The following is a 13,456-nucleotide window of genomic DNA, read 5'->3' on the forward strand; positions in this document are numbered from 1 at the left end:
CGAGGCCATCTCCATCTCTGACTGGGAACAGAGACAACGAAACCTTTACCTCCTCCCTTTCATCTTTTCTTTAACTTTCTCCCCAGAAATCTTCAGAGAGGAGACAGTAAAAGGAGGCCAGGGTCTTAATGGCCCACCCCCACAGCTTTTCCTAAAGGGATACATCCTGCCTCCTGCTGCCGAATGCCATTTAGGAGTGAAAAGAGAAGAGGGTTTCAAAGATTCACCACCTCTGGGTTTACCCAAAATCAGGTCAGTTCACTTCCCCTGCTGAAGAAGAAGACAAACTTTTACACCTCTGAGCCCCTGATTACCGAAAACTTCTCCTCAAACAGAAAATCAGGTCGGTCGCATCTCCAACTAAAGACAAAAGACGACAATTCAACTCTTCACATATCTTCAGAGCGGAACAAGAGAGACTGACATGGAGGTGAAGGATCTGAACTTTTACTTTTTCAAAAGGACGACTGGATTCAGACGAGACTGAAGTGTCACAACCTTCAACTGACAGAAGAGTCTTCGATTGCAAAATGACCTTTTTAGTCTGTTCTCCAGGAGACAGAACGCAGATGTGCAGCGTTTGCCTTTAGAAAAGAGATATATTTAACCTCAGTGGGTTTACTCAGGTTAAATGAGGCTTGAGGAACACGTTTAAATATCCAGTGTTTGCAGACACAGAGACTAGGGCTGTGCCTGACAAAGATTTCTGTAGTCCAATCAAATTTGGCCGTTCAATACGAATATGAGAATATTGTTTTTTCTCATCTCAGTCTCTGTACAATGATGCAGATAAAAAACAAGAACAGAAACTTGTTTACCAACCACTCGTTTATCTTCTCTCATCAGTCAACAGACACAACATGTTTAAGTGCATCAGCTAACATAAATATATATATAAAAAAATATCCAGAAGTCCTCATGTAAATATTGTCCCTGTGCATTCTTGTAGCTTCTATCTGTTTTATCTTGTATCTGTGATGCTCACTGACTGACAAAAAGAAAAACACAACTGCTCCCTCCAGTCGACTGATGGGACTCTGAATGATGATTTGACTCTTTGACTTTCAGGGGACGGCACTGATAGAGACGGAGAACCCCGAGCTCCTCATCAACAGGAGGTTTCACAATATTAACACACTGATCACAGTAAAAACTGGTGGGAACTGCAGTTAATCCGCGGGTCATTAGCGGGTCATAAAGATGAACACTATGAGTAATGGCAGATTGGTTGCAGGTGGGTGAAATAGGGTGAAGCGTCTCCCCATTGAGAGAGATGATGTCTTCATCTTCATTGATTATTTAAATCTCCCGACATGCTGGCAGGATTAGTCAGGATCTAATGTTAATTAATGTTCTAAAAGGTCTCACATGCAGTCGAAGTTCATACAGTGAAATATTTCAGTGTAAAGCAGCCATCCTCCTAAATCCTGAGCTCCATCACAGCTGTCTGAAAAAAAGACAAATTATTTCACAAGCTAAAAGTTTAATTCTGTTTCTTCTGGAGAGTTTCCTCTGCCCTGTTCAGTTTATGACTTCAGTTTTTGGTTTTGCTGTTTAAATATTAATGATATCTTCTGCTGTCACATTAATTGTCTGCATGCGGCCTCTAATCATTAAAGTAAACAGTTTATTCATATTCATATTCACAACATATTCATACTTCTATACAGCACACAGGAAAGAAATCACCTGGAAAGACAAAAGTCCACACAGCTTTACTGAACTAGCAGTGCAGATTCTTGTGTAAAAAAAAAAGACTCTGGTGAAAGTAGAAGTACTGATTCAACTCGTGTACTGCAGTAAAAGTGAAAAGGTTCAGGCTCTGAAATGTCCTCAGAGTATAAAAGTAAAAAGTCATTGATATTTCTACTGACTGTTTCTGTGCAAAGTTTACTGAACCTCAGCTTTTCTCCTTTTAGCAGACAGCTCTGAGTGCAGGTGTGAATGCATCCAACACAAATCTGATTGCTCAGACCACATTTAGAGGTGGTCTGGACCAAAATTCTTTAAGCAGTGTGAACGCAATGTGTCCTGGTCCACACTGAAGGACCGCCTGCTCGACTGACAGCTTCTGCAGAAATACAGACTCATTCACATGCAAACAGCGTCACACTGAAGTGCAAAACAAGAAGAAGAAGACATAACAGAGAAAACAAACTCTGGTGGAAACTTTGCAAACTTCTTCTACTATTTTCTGGCAGACAAGGCTCAGAAAGTGCTTTGCTGGCAAAAGCACTTGGTCCAAACGGATTTTCTGGCCGTGCGTGTGTGTGTGTGTGTGTGTGTGTGTGTGTGTGTGCGTGTGTGTGTTTGGTACCTTTGTATCCCTGCTCAGCCTCTCGCAGGTCGATCTTGGTGATCGGCTTGAAGTCGACGTCCCACAGTCGGACGCAGCCGTCTCTGCCTCCTGTGGCAAAACCCTCCTCACAGGAGTACATGCTGAAGATACCAGCCTGTACACACACACACACACACACACACACACACACACACACACACACACACACACACACACACACACACACACAATAAATAGACAAATAAAGGAAATAAACAGCCGAATAATTGATAATCAAAGTACAGCTCTGATAGTCATTTAACTTTCACTGGAGGTCAAAGGTCACCGTCAGCAGGTGTGAGACTCACCCCGTGGGCGGCCTGAACTGTCCGTATCAGGTTGAGTCCCTTCCAGACGTAAATGTCCCCGTTGAGCGCCCCGGAGTACGTGATGTCATCTTTAGCTGACGCAACACACAGGATGGTCTGCAGGTCGCCCGTCTTCCCGAAAATCCCCCTCTTTGGTGTGAGAGCGTTACCACACAGAGACCAGAACTACACAGAGACAGACAGAGGGGACACATGGACACATGGACACCTGTCCTCACTCAGGCTGCATCACTGGAGGACGTTAAGAAACTTATTTTGCTGTTGGGAGCTTTAATGAACGTTTGTCACAGTGAATTATTTAGCATTATCAGAGAGGATCCTGCTGCCTGTTTTATAATATCTGACAGAACACAGGCATTTAATAAGACGTTAAGTTGAGAGATTATTGTCTGATTCCTTTTAGCTCACACGCTGAGGAGTTTTGCTGGATATTCATTTATTCATCCACTCAGTTAAGATCCCCTGCAGAACAGAAGAGCTCCATTAAGAGGAACGATTTCATCAGTCTTGCTGCCTTTCTATTTTTTATAGGCACAGGAGTCATTAAGTCCAGCCGATTTTCTCTGAATGAAGAGTGAAACATTTCTGATTTTTTTATTTCTCGTGAATGAGAACTTCTTCATTAATGAGGTTTTTACCTGTTTGATTTTTTTCTCTGTCCTGTTTAAATGTTGTTTGTGCAGAAACAAGTCATCTGTCCATCAGTCCAGAATTCACAGATGATGAATAATTTCATGCGTCTGACGGGACGGAGTGCGAGACTGTGACTGACAGATCGGCTCCATGAAGATGACATTTACATTCTGCTTTAATGGAAGTGTTTCATCTTTTATTTTATGTTGTCGGGTCGACTTCTTCTCGACCTGATGACTCGATCTGAAGTCGAGTGTTTTACACACCGAGTTCATTACCTTGATGTGTTTGACTCCACAGCTCACCAGACGGTTCTGTTGAAACGGATTCCAGCAGATATCAAAGATCTGCAGAGAAGAAGAGATGTTACACACACACACACACACACATACAGTCTAAATAACACACAAACACACACACACACACACACACACACACACAGATTCTCACCCTGTCTGAGTGTCCGGTGGCTGTGGCCAGGATCTTCCCTCTCTTCCACTCCCAGATACACACTGTGTTCTTGGCATCCAGGCCGACCGAGGCTAACCGCTACAGAGGACAGAGAGAGAGAGAGAGAGAGAGAGAGAGAGAGAGAGAGAGAGAGAGAGAGAGAGAGAGAGAGAGAGAGATGGTGATCTCTAAGAGAAACAAAACATGAAGAGAAAATGTCTGTTTTCTGCAGAACAACAGACACAAATATTGTGATTTTCTCTGATTCCTTCCATAAGTTTCATTTCTGAGCAAATAAAGACAAATATAGTAAAAACAGAAAGTCCTGAGCATCAGGTCGGCACTGACTTTTTCTGTGTTAAAGATCTAAATCTTTCATAAAGCTTCAACAAGAGCTTTTATCTGCTTGAACAAACCCATTAGGATGTTTAGTTGATGCTTTAGTTAAACGACAAATGAAGGAAAACAAATGAAAAACCTTTACAGAGAACATTTATACAAGTTTCCTTTTTATGTGGATAAAATAAATATAATCCAGTCGGAGTTATAGTTCCTGCAAACCAGAATTCTTACTTTTGTTAATTTGCTGCGATGTAGTTTTCAGTATGATTTTTAGGCCTGATTGCTTGATTCCAGGAGGAAGGATGAAGAACAATTATATGATGTTTGTGATGAATTTCACAGTCGCTTACTGTTAATGTTTGCTCTTAGTTTCGGCTCCAAAAAGCATAAAATTGACAGCATTTTTGTGTATTTAGAACAGTACATCACTGTTGAAATTTGGATGTATTATATAATAATTTATTTCAGACTTCTTGTGGATGAAAGAAAAGAGCTCCATTTATTAGCACAATTGAATTTTTTTTTACATTAATTTGACTTTTGCTGATAGTTTAGGTTTCTTCCTGCTGTAAGTTGTGTAAAATCATCTGACACACAAACAAACTGATCCTGTAAGTCATTATATTATAATGAGAAACTTACTCATTATTTTAAGAAAGATTGTCTTATTTTGCAATAATAATTCATCATTCTGAGATACAATAAGTCATTATTTTGCAACACATCAGGCCAGACTGGGTTTCTTCCAGTAAAATATGGATTTTGTGGAATGATGAAAATGATCAGCTCTTCTTTCCCCGTATGAAGACGAAGTCAGACCAAATTAAAACTTCTGCAGCTGATTCTGAATGTGAACTTTTTGAATGGCAGCTGTGCAGAAGTTGTACAGAAAACATGAGGCGTTTGAGGTTCAGAGGAATATTCAGCCTCTGTGGTCCCACTTAATAATAAATCAGCCGCAGCAAAGCCCGAGCTCGTGATTTATTATTAAGCTGGATTTATGATTATTTTATTGATTCTGTGTTTACTCTGATTTACTCCGAGTTGTTAAGTCATCGTGACTGAAGTCCCAGCCAGGAGCAAAAACTGCCGACACGACAGAACGGATCATTTACAGAGTCACTTTACCTCTCAGTCTGATTCTGCTTTATTCATTTCTAACAGTTGGGCAGGAGGGAATATTGCCAAACAAAACTCTGTGGATTTTATTGCCAATTTAGAAAGCTTGAGTTTGAAATGTTTTCTACGTCAGCTATGACCCCGACAGTCAGTTTAAATCTGGTTTAGTGGCTGTTTGGAGATTTTTCACTGTCATTTTAAATGTTTCTGTTCCTTATTCTCTCTGAATACTGATGTAAAGGTGAGCTCATGACGTGTATTTGTTGAAGCTTATTTTGTTGGATGACTTTGAATACATTGTAGGATTCTTACTCATTTTTATGCAAACAACTGGAGGTTTGGAACTAAATGAAAAGTCCAGACGTTCAGCTGACAGCAACTCCCAATGAAGCAGAATTAATATGAAAAGCAAACAGGAGCCGTGAAGTCAAACCTTTATATGAGTATCAGTACAAGGAGAAATAAGAAGGTGGTTTTTCCTTTGAGGTTTTCTGAGGTGAGAGTAAGATTGTGGTTCATAGAGAGCAGCTGTCAGCCTCCAGACGGCCACTGCAGCCGCTCTGACACACTGACACACATGTTCACACATAAAGACTCTCAGAAAGCTGAGAGTGATAGACTGCTGCTCGCTGTGAACTGGCCCTGGTGTTGAAACCAGGTGCTGTCGGCTTATAGCTGCAGAGATTTAAAAGGTGTCCAGCTCAACTTTTTGCAAATATCCTCGGACGTGAAACGAGAGACGACCAGGTGAAGCCGGGAGACGTTGGGGACTGACGACTTCCTCTGCAGTGCAGATCAGAACAGTTTCAAAACCGTTTCAGCACAGACACTTATTAGTTATTCTGGGCTCAGGAAACAAACTGAGTAACAGCAAATGAACAACCGTCTCATGTGTACTTCAGTGGCTACTTCAGAAAACCAACCGTGTCTCTTCAGTCTGCATCCAAACAACACAACTTTACACTTTCTTCTTAGTGTCTTAGTCTTAAAACTACATCATGTGATGTATGTGTGGTATCTGGATTCACTGCATCGACTCTCCAACAAAGATAAATGGAACTCTTGCATTTGCACCCAAATTTCGAATGTGGCGTTTGAACTGCACGCTATTTGAAAGTGTAAAGTCTTTTTTGTTGTTTGCACACAGATTGATCACACACACACACACACACACACACACACACACACACACACACACACACACAGCTACAGCTTCATGAGAGTCCAGAGACTGACGACTACTTTCTGTGAGTGTGTGTGAAGGAAGCAGAGACTCTGAAAAACTCTTTTCATTTATGAGAGAGTCGCCCACTCACAGCCTCGGCCGACTTGTTTTATCTACTTCTCTCTGAAGACACTGAGCTGTGTTTCATGTCCACAGGTTGACTCACAAGAGGGAGAGACTAAAGAGATGGACGGACTGGTTCCTCAGTGGACTGAAGACTCTACCTGGTCTGAAGACAACTGAGCTGATGATATTGAAGGTGGCGTCTGTCACGCTGCTGTCTCTAAACTCACTGTGACTCAACGTATGTGAGTTTGATGACGTTTACACCGGATGAGTCACAGTGGACAGTCAGTGGGAGGACACGACGGGGACACACACAGTATAAACCAGCTGAAACACTGCAGGTGACTGTATGACTGAACTCAAATCATGCATGTGAAAACACCAGATTTTAAAGTCAAAATAAAGTTGAAAGTTATTTCGCAACTTTTTTACCAACACACTACGACATTAGAGAGGAAAATCATCTGCTTTTAACTACCGTCATCAGACAGCTGGAGTTGTATTGTATTGTATTGTGGACTGCTCCTTCTTCCATCAGTGGAAAGGTTGATTTTGTTTGCCGGTCTTACACCTCAATAAATCACTTTAACCACATGTCTTCCTCTTAAGCCCTGCCTAACCCCCAGCCTAACGATCAAACACTCAGCTTTAATGCCCCGAGGCCACATTCACACAGATTCAGACGCTGCTGCAAAATCTCCAGTCATCTCCTTCATTTGGAATGGGGCTCATGCATTTAGGCTGCTACAGCGAGATCCACAGAGGACGCCGAGTCAACCTTCGGAGACACGCAACTCGATGCCGATCATGAGCCGGCGATCAGACTGCTCCACAGTCAGCATGAAATATCTCTGAAAACGGGCAGGACGATCTCCTGCAAGAAGTGCAAAACACTACGTCAGAGTTTCCCAGACTTTCTGTCTGGAGACCCACTGCTTTAAAACGGTGAACCGTCACAACTGATGTCACAGTAAATCAGGGAGAATTAATTTGTGCATAAATGGATGTTCCTGACCATTTTCATTGCCAAATCCACATCGCCTTATATTATGCTGACACATGCATATACACATTTAACACTTCATAAATGAGAAATAAATGCATTTAGGCTGCAATAACAGGCCATATCATAAAACAAACCTCAAAAAAGTCATCAAAAATTCAAGGCAGCTTACTTTAATTATGTCATGTTTTCTCTCAGTTTTGAGAGAAAACTGTTGGATCATTTACTTTTCTTCTTTAAATAAACTTGAATCTTTGAAGTTTAGAAACTCAAAACGAAAATTGTTCACATGAGCTGTGAACCTGATTTGTCGTTAGTTGGGTGCATGAAAATAAAATACATTTTAATAAAAAATACTAAAATATGAACTATTATTTTACTTTCACTTCACATTTTGCCTGTTTTAGGCAGAATTAACAGGCTCTCATCAGTAAAATAAAACACAAACCGATCAGACATCACAGCAGACGGGAAAAGACCGAGGACGATGTTGACAGAGGAAGTTAAAGCCTCTTTCACGCCGGACAAAAAGGACTCTGCAGTCATCACAGCAGCTCCAGCTGTGTCTGCAGCTCGTTTCATGCCTCTGCATTTATGAGTGATGAATTTTATCATTCTTTTTATTTACAGCGAAGCCCTGACTTCCATGTTCAGGCTCCTTTCATCTTGTCTTGAATTATGAAGCAGTTTGTTTCAAGATGAGCTCTACAAATGAATCACTGGTCATCTTCCTGATGTTTACTGATGATGACTGAGATATCGTCATGATTATGTGATGAATGAGTGATCCAGGCAGATAAACACAATCTGTGAAACGGCTCTTCTTCTTCTTCTTTGCTGTTCTTCTCACTGACAGATGGAGGAGACTGAAGTGCTCAGATACAAACAAATGTTTATCTGCGTCGGTGTCTGTTGGAGGTGAACGAGGCTCATGCATGTAGTTCAACAATGACTGAGGATTTTAAAACAGAACCAGGCGAACACACGGCTGAATCTGAGAAGAATTTGTCTGCATATTTCAGTTTTAGTGAATCTACACAAATATACCACTGACTGTTGAAGCTACTGAGCCAAAGTGATGAAGAACAATCATCATCATCATCAGCTGCTCTCACTGTGCGTGTGTGTGTGAAGCACCGTTCTTCTTCTGTGACCTTTAGTTTGATGCACGAGCCTCCTTCAATGACAGAAACCATCTGTTGGACACACGCAGCCACAGAGGTGTGCTGCATGAATCAGATTATGCATCATTAATCATGCTCACTGTGTGTGTGTGTGTGTACAATGTGTGTGTGTGTGTGTGTTACCTGTCCGTCAGAGCTGAATGCAAGGCAGGCGATGCCGTGTGTGTGTCCGTCACGGAGCAGAGAGATGGTTTGGACGGTGAAGGAGTCCCACACACACACGTAGGGATCCTTCCCCACCTGACCGGTCGCCACCAGGGAGCGCTCCGGGTGCAACGCCAGGCTGAGGGGGGGGGGGGGCAAAGAACGACACAGGTGAACGTTGAGGGAGAAATAAAGACAGAAGGTAAAGGAGATTAAAACAGTCAGAGACAAGATGAAAGATCTTGCAAAAGATTTTGAGAGGAGTTGGCAACTTTTAGTTTCTCATCTTGCTGAACTGAATCTTAACTGCTCTTACATTTAATTTATTTAATTTATTGATGTATATTAAGTGTGTTTTTTGACACTATGTTTGTTTAGAAAAGAAACATCTTTTATTATCTTTGAAAATTATTGCTATGCAATAAGAATCTTTTGAAACACCTTTATGCTGTAAATGTGAAGGTCTGCTTTTAGCTGAGAAACATTTTACTGTAGTGCACAATGAATATTTGTAATAAACCAAGGCAGCAGTGCATGATTGTATGATAATGATGTATGAATTCATTATTGGATAAAGATATTCAAATTCACTTTTAAAACTTTGAATGTTTTTATTAATTTGTTGACACTACAATCTGTTTTATTTTTGTTCCCTTTAAGTTTTGGAGGGTGAAATATGACGTATCTATAAATAAATGACAAAAAAGACACGTCTGACCTCTTTAATCAACTTTTAGTTCAAAAATAGTCTCTTTATAAACCTGACTTCTCTCCTCTCTTTATCTCTCCCTCAGAGGGTCAGCGTGTGTTCTCCTTTACAAAGAGAGACGGCTATAAATACACTCACTGCTTAATGGCATCATTATCAACACACACACACACACACACACACACACACACACACACACACACACACAATAAATAGACAACACACACTCTCCTCTCCGCTCTGTTGATGGTGTAATGATCCCTGATGTTTGCAGAGTGTGTGCATGTGTGTGTGTGTGTTTGTGTGTGCGTGTGTGTGTGTGTGTGTGTGTGTGTGTGTGTGTGTGTGTGTGTGTGTGTGTGCGTGTGTGTGTGTGTGTGTGTGTGTGTGTGCAGTGACCTTGGCTTTTCTCTCAATGATCTGACAGATGTGTATCAGTTCTTTTATCTTCCCCAGTCTGGTGTTTGAGAGACAGAAAGTAAAAAAAGAAAAGTCATAGAAAAGTGTGTGTGTGTGTGTGTGTGTGCGTGTGTGTGGAGTCAAGAAAGGTCAGTGTTGCTTGCAGGAGTGTGTAAAACGTGGAGAGACTGTGTGTGAAATGATAGAAGAGCAGAAATAGAACAGGTGTGTCAGCCACAGAGCCCCATTGATCTCTCTCTCACACACACACACACACACACACACACACACACACACACACACACACACACACACACACACACACCCTTCGACATCGACTCTCTCTCCTCAACCTGCCAGCCAATGAGCCTTCTAGCTGCTCCGGTTGCCATGACGACCACATCGCCAAGGGCACGGGGGAGCCGAGGATTGAGCACGACAACTGTGGAGTCAAGGTCAAACATCACAAAACACACACACACACACACACACACACACACACACACACACACACACACACACACACAGACTCACACACACACACACACACACAGACTCACCTCTCCTACTGGCTGATACATACATGACCTCCTTAATGTCTTATTGTTCCTTTATGCTCGTATTTACTCTCCAAATTGTTTATCTGATGCTTTTATTTTGTTTCAGCACACTCATAGTCAGTACATTTATTTTGAAAGTACAGATATATTGTTTATTCTGTTAATGCTGATCACTCAGAGACACACCTGTACTGCTAATACACCTCCTGCTGCTGCTATCAGCTCTACTGCTAATTACATTCGTTTGACACTTTTAAAGGACCAGTCCGTAGGATTTATTGGCATCCAGCAGTGAGACAAATAGACTTCATCTCTTCATCCCCTTCCAAGCATGTCAGAGATCCCACAGTGAGGGTGAAACTCCCAAAGAAGAAAAGAAGAGAGGAAGAAAAACACAAAAGGCTGTATCTAGAGTCAGTGTTTGATTTGTCTGTTCTAGGCTCCTGTAGAAACAGGGCACAATAGTTCTTAGTTTTAGACGGTGAGACACTGATAAAAGTGTTCTTATCAATATTCTATTTCTGCCATATTCTGCAAATATTCCCCCTAAATCTGGACCTTAAGTGTGGTCTGATGTGATTATGATACACTCTGCTGCTGCCTCCTGACAGCCCTCGAAGTCGACATTCATTTGTTGTTTTTCTTTTGCATTACAGTGTGAATCACAGCAACAGGATAAAACAGACAGAAGCTACAAAATACACAGTGAAAACATTTCCACAAGGAATTGAAGGGAATCAGATATATTTTACATTATCTGGAGCAGTCATTAAAAAGTCTCCTGTGGACCAACATGTTGTATCTGTTGACTGATGAGAGAAGATAAATGAGTGGCTGGTAAACAAGTTTCAGTTCTTGTTTTTTATCTGCATCATTATACACAGATCAATGCAACAGCATGACAGGCTGTAAACTTTACAAACCGAGTTTCTAAATCACCACAAACCACAAAACTAACAGTGATGGAAGCGGAGAAGAGTGATAGAAACGGAGCGCAGCTGACGCGCCGTCAGACACTTCACCAGAGCGCACCGTGGAGCGCAGGTCAGCTGACACGCTGTCAGACGCTTCACCAGAGCGCACCGTGGAGCGCAGGTCAGCTGACGCGCCGTCAGACGCTTCACCAGAGCGCACCGTGGAGCGCAGGTCAGCTGATGACTGTTTCTGTCTCTGACAAGCTCAGATTGTTCTTGTTAGTGTCTGACAACATTATAGAAAGGATCACTACAGTCAGAGATACAGAGATTTTTTTTTAAGAGGAAGAGACGTTTGATTTAACCCAATGTTCAACCCAAGTCAACGCCCATGTTTGTAGCACAGAACCTTCTGGGAAGCTGCCCTTCAAAACTGTTTGGTCAGGCACTTGGAAAAAACTCTTAGCAGCTGATTGGATGAACCATCTGTCTATCACATCTAACATGGGCGAACCTCAACCAAGCAGATCAAACTCTTGCCAAAGCCGGTCGGGAGAAAAACCTTCAGTGTCGTTCTTTGCTCTTCTTTGAATGTAGAAATACTCTCCAGTTCTGATGCTATGCTAACCAGCATGTTTGTGTGAGACGAGTGGCTTCCATGGACGCCTCTCGCTGTCATCACACCTAAAACCACAACCATAGCTGCCAGTAGTAATCCAAGGATGCTGATTGGCTGCACCACTTTTGGTCCGGACACAAACTGATAACTTGAAGCCTGACCTCACCAAGGTAACAGACACACGTCTTACTCATTCTTTCTCCTCACAGCTGATAAAAGGACACTAAGATAACATTACAAGGTTACGGCCATGTTGGTGTTGATGACTGTGTGAGACGAGAGCAGTTTCACACAAGACTAAACTAAACTAAGAGAAACCGACCACAAACTTTCGTCTTGTAAAATTATCTTGGAAATTGACAGAATTCAAATGGGAACAAAAAATAATTTGTCTGTTGCCGTTGCCTGCCGCTCATGTTTTTTCTGCAGTTTGGTTCCATGGGACAGTGGAAGGGTCGTGATTTCACCTCTCTGTAGACACGAAACTGAAATCTTAGTCGTTCTCTTGTAGAGATCTGCACCTTCAAAAGGTTCTGCTTCAGTATAAACAGTGTAAACACACACACACTGAGAGGCAGCGGAGGTGTGTGTGTGTGTGTTTGTGTGTGTCCTCCACTCTAATGGCCTCCATTCAGCGTCTCCATTCTTCCTGTCTCTCTTCTCACTCTCCCTCCTACACAGACGTGACTTCTGTCTCCACACTGATTTATTTCCCTGCACATATTTTTTTATTCAGACGGATGAAAATCCTTCAGCGGTTTCTTTGAGCTTTTGTTCGGTTTGATGGATGTAAAAGTTTGTGGTAACAAAAGGTCGTACACTGAGTCAAAGACCTGATGTCACATCCTGTCAAGGCTGTAATGCTTTAATGTGGTTCAGTGCTCTGAGAGTTTCTTTCATCTATTAATCAGGTTCCTCAGGTGAACTGTATTCTAACATGTGAGCTTCTACTACAGAATTTGATATTAGAATCTGTAAAACAGATAAATAACTACTGAGTTAAATAAACAAGCTCAATTTTTATTGTTTAAAACAATATTTTTTTAGCTTTTGTTATAACGGTCTCCTTGGGGAAAAGTCTTTGTTAACGACAGTAAAAATAAGCACATGTTTAAATTTAGCATCCTTATCTCAACATATAGAATGAACCTCAGGAAACAGTGTACAGTGGTTCATGCTTGGAAGGGGAGGGTAAAACAAGGTGTTTGCCATCACCGCTAAATGCCCCTAAATCCTACACACTGGTACTTTAATTAAAGCAACTTTTCCTGTACAGTTTTGGAGTGAGTTGGACTCTAAACTGTAGGGTTGGCAAGCCGCAAAAAATATCATTTCTCACATAACAGAGTTTTAATTCTCACAGGAAGAGGGCTGCTTCTTTTAGCTCCTCCTACTGTTTAAAACAGGTATATAAAGTTCATT

General features: G+C 41.6%; 1 protein-coding gene across 2 annotated transcripts in view; it reads right to left on the reverse strand.

Annotated features, from left to right (window-relative positions):
- The window catches only part of LOC146314997 (echinoderm microtubule-associated protein-like 6), a 93,582-nt gene that overhangs the window by 57,137 nt on the left and 22,989 nt on the right, over positions 1 to 13,456 (reverse strand). For both annotated transcript variants that reach the window (XM_084736640.1, XM_084736639.1), the window contains exons 2-6: positions 8,813 to 8,972; positions 3,751 to 3,849; positions 3,579 to 3,647; positions 2,647 to 2,832; positions 2,318 to 2,453 (exon numbers count right to left, since the gene is read on the reverse strand). In XM_084736640.1, coding sequence (XP_084592766.1) covers positions 2,318 to 2,453; positions 2,647 to 2,832; positions 3,579 to 3,647; positions 3,751 to 3,849; positions 8,813 to 8,972 — 650 coding nt within the window. The remainder of the gene's footprint in view (positions 1 to 2,317; positions 2,454 to 2,646; positions 2,833 to 3,578; positions 3,648 to 3,750; positions 3,850 to 8,812; positions 8,973 to 13,456) is intronic.

Source organism: Lutjanus erythropterus, chromosome 14, assembly GCF_056507025.1.
Source record: "Lutjanus erythropterus isolate fLutEry1 chromosome 14, fLutEry1.hap2, whole genome shotgun sequence".
Lineage (NCBI taxonomy): Eukaryota > Metazoa > Chordata > Actinopteri > Lutjaniformes > Lutjanidae > Lutjanus > Lutjanus erythropterus.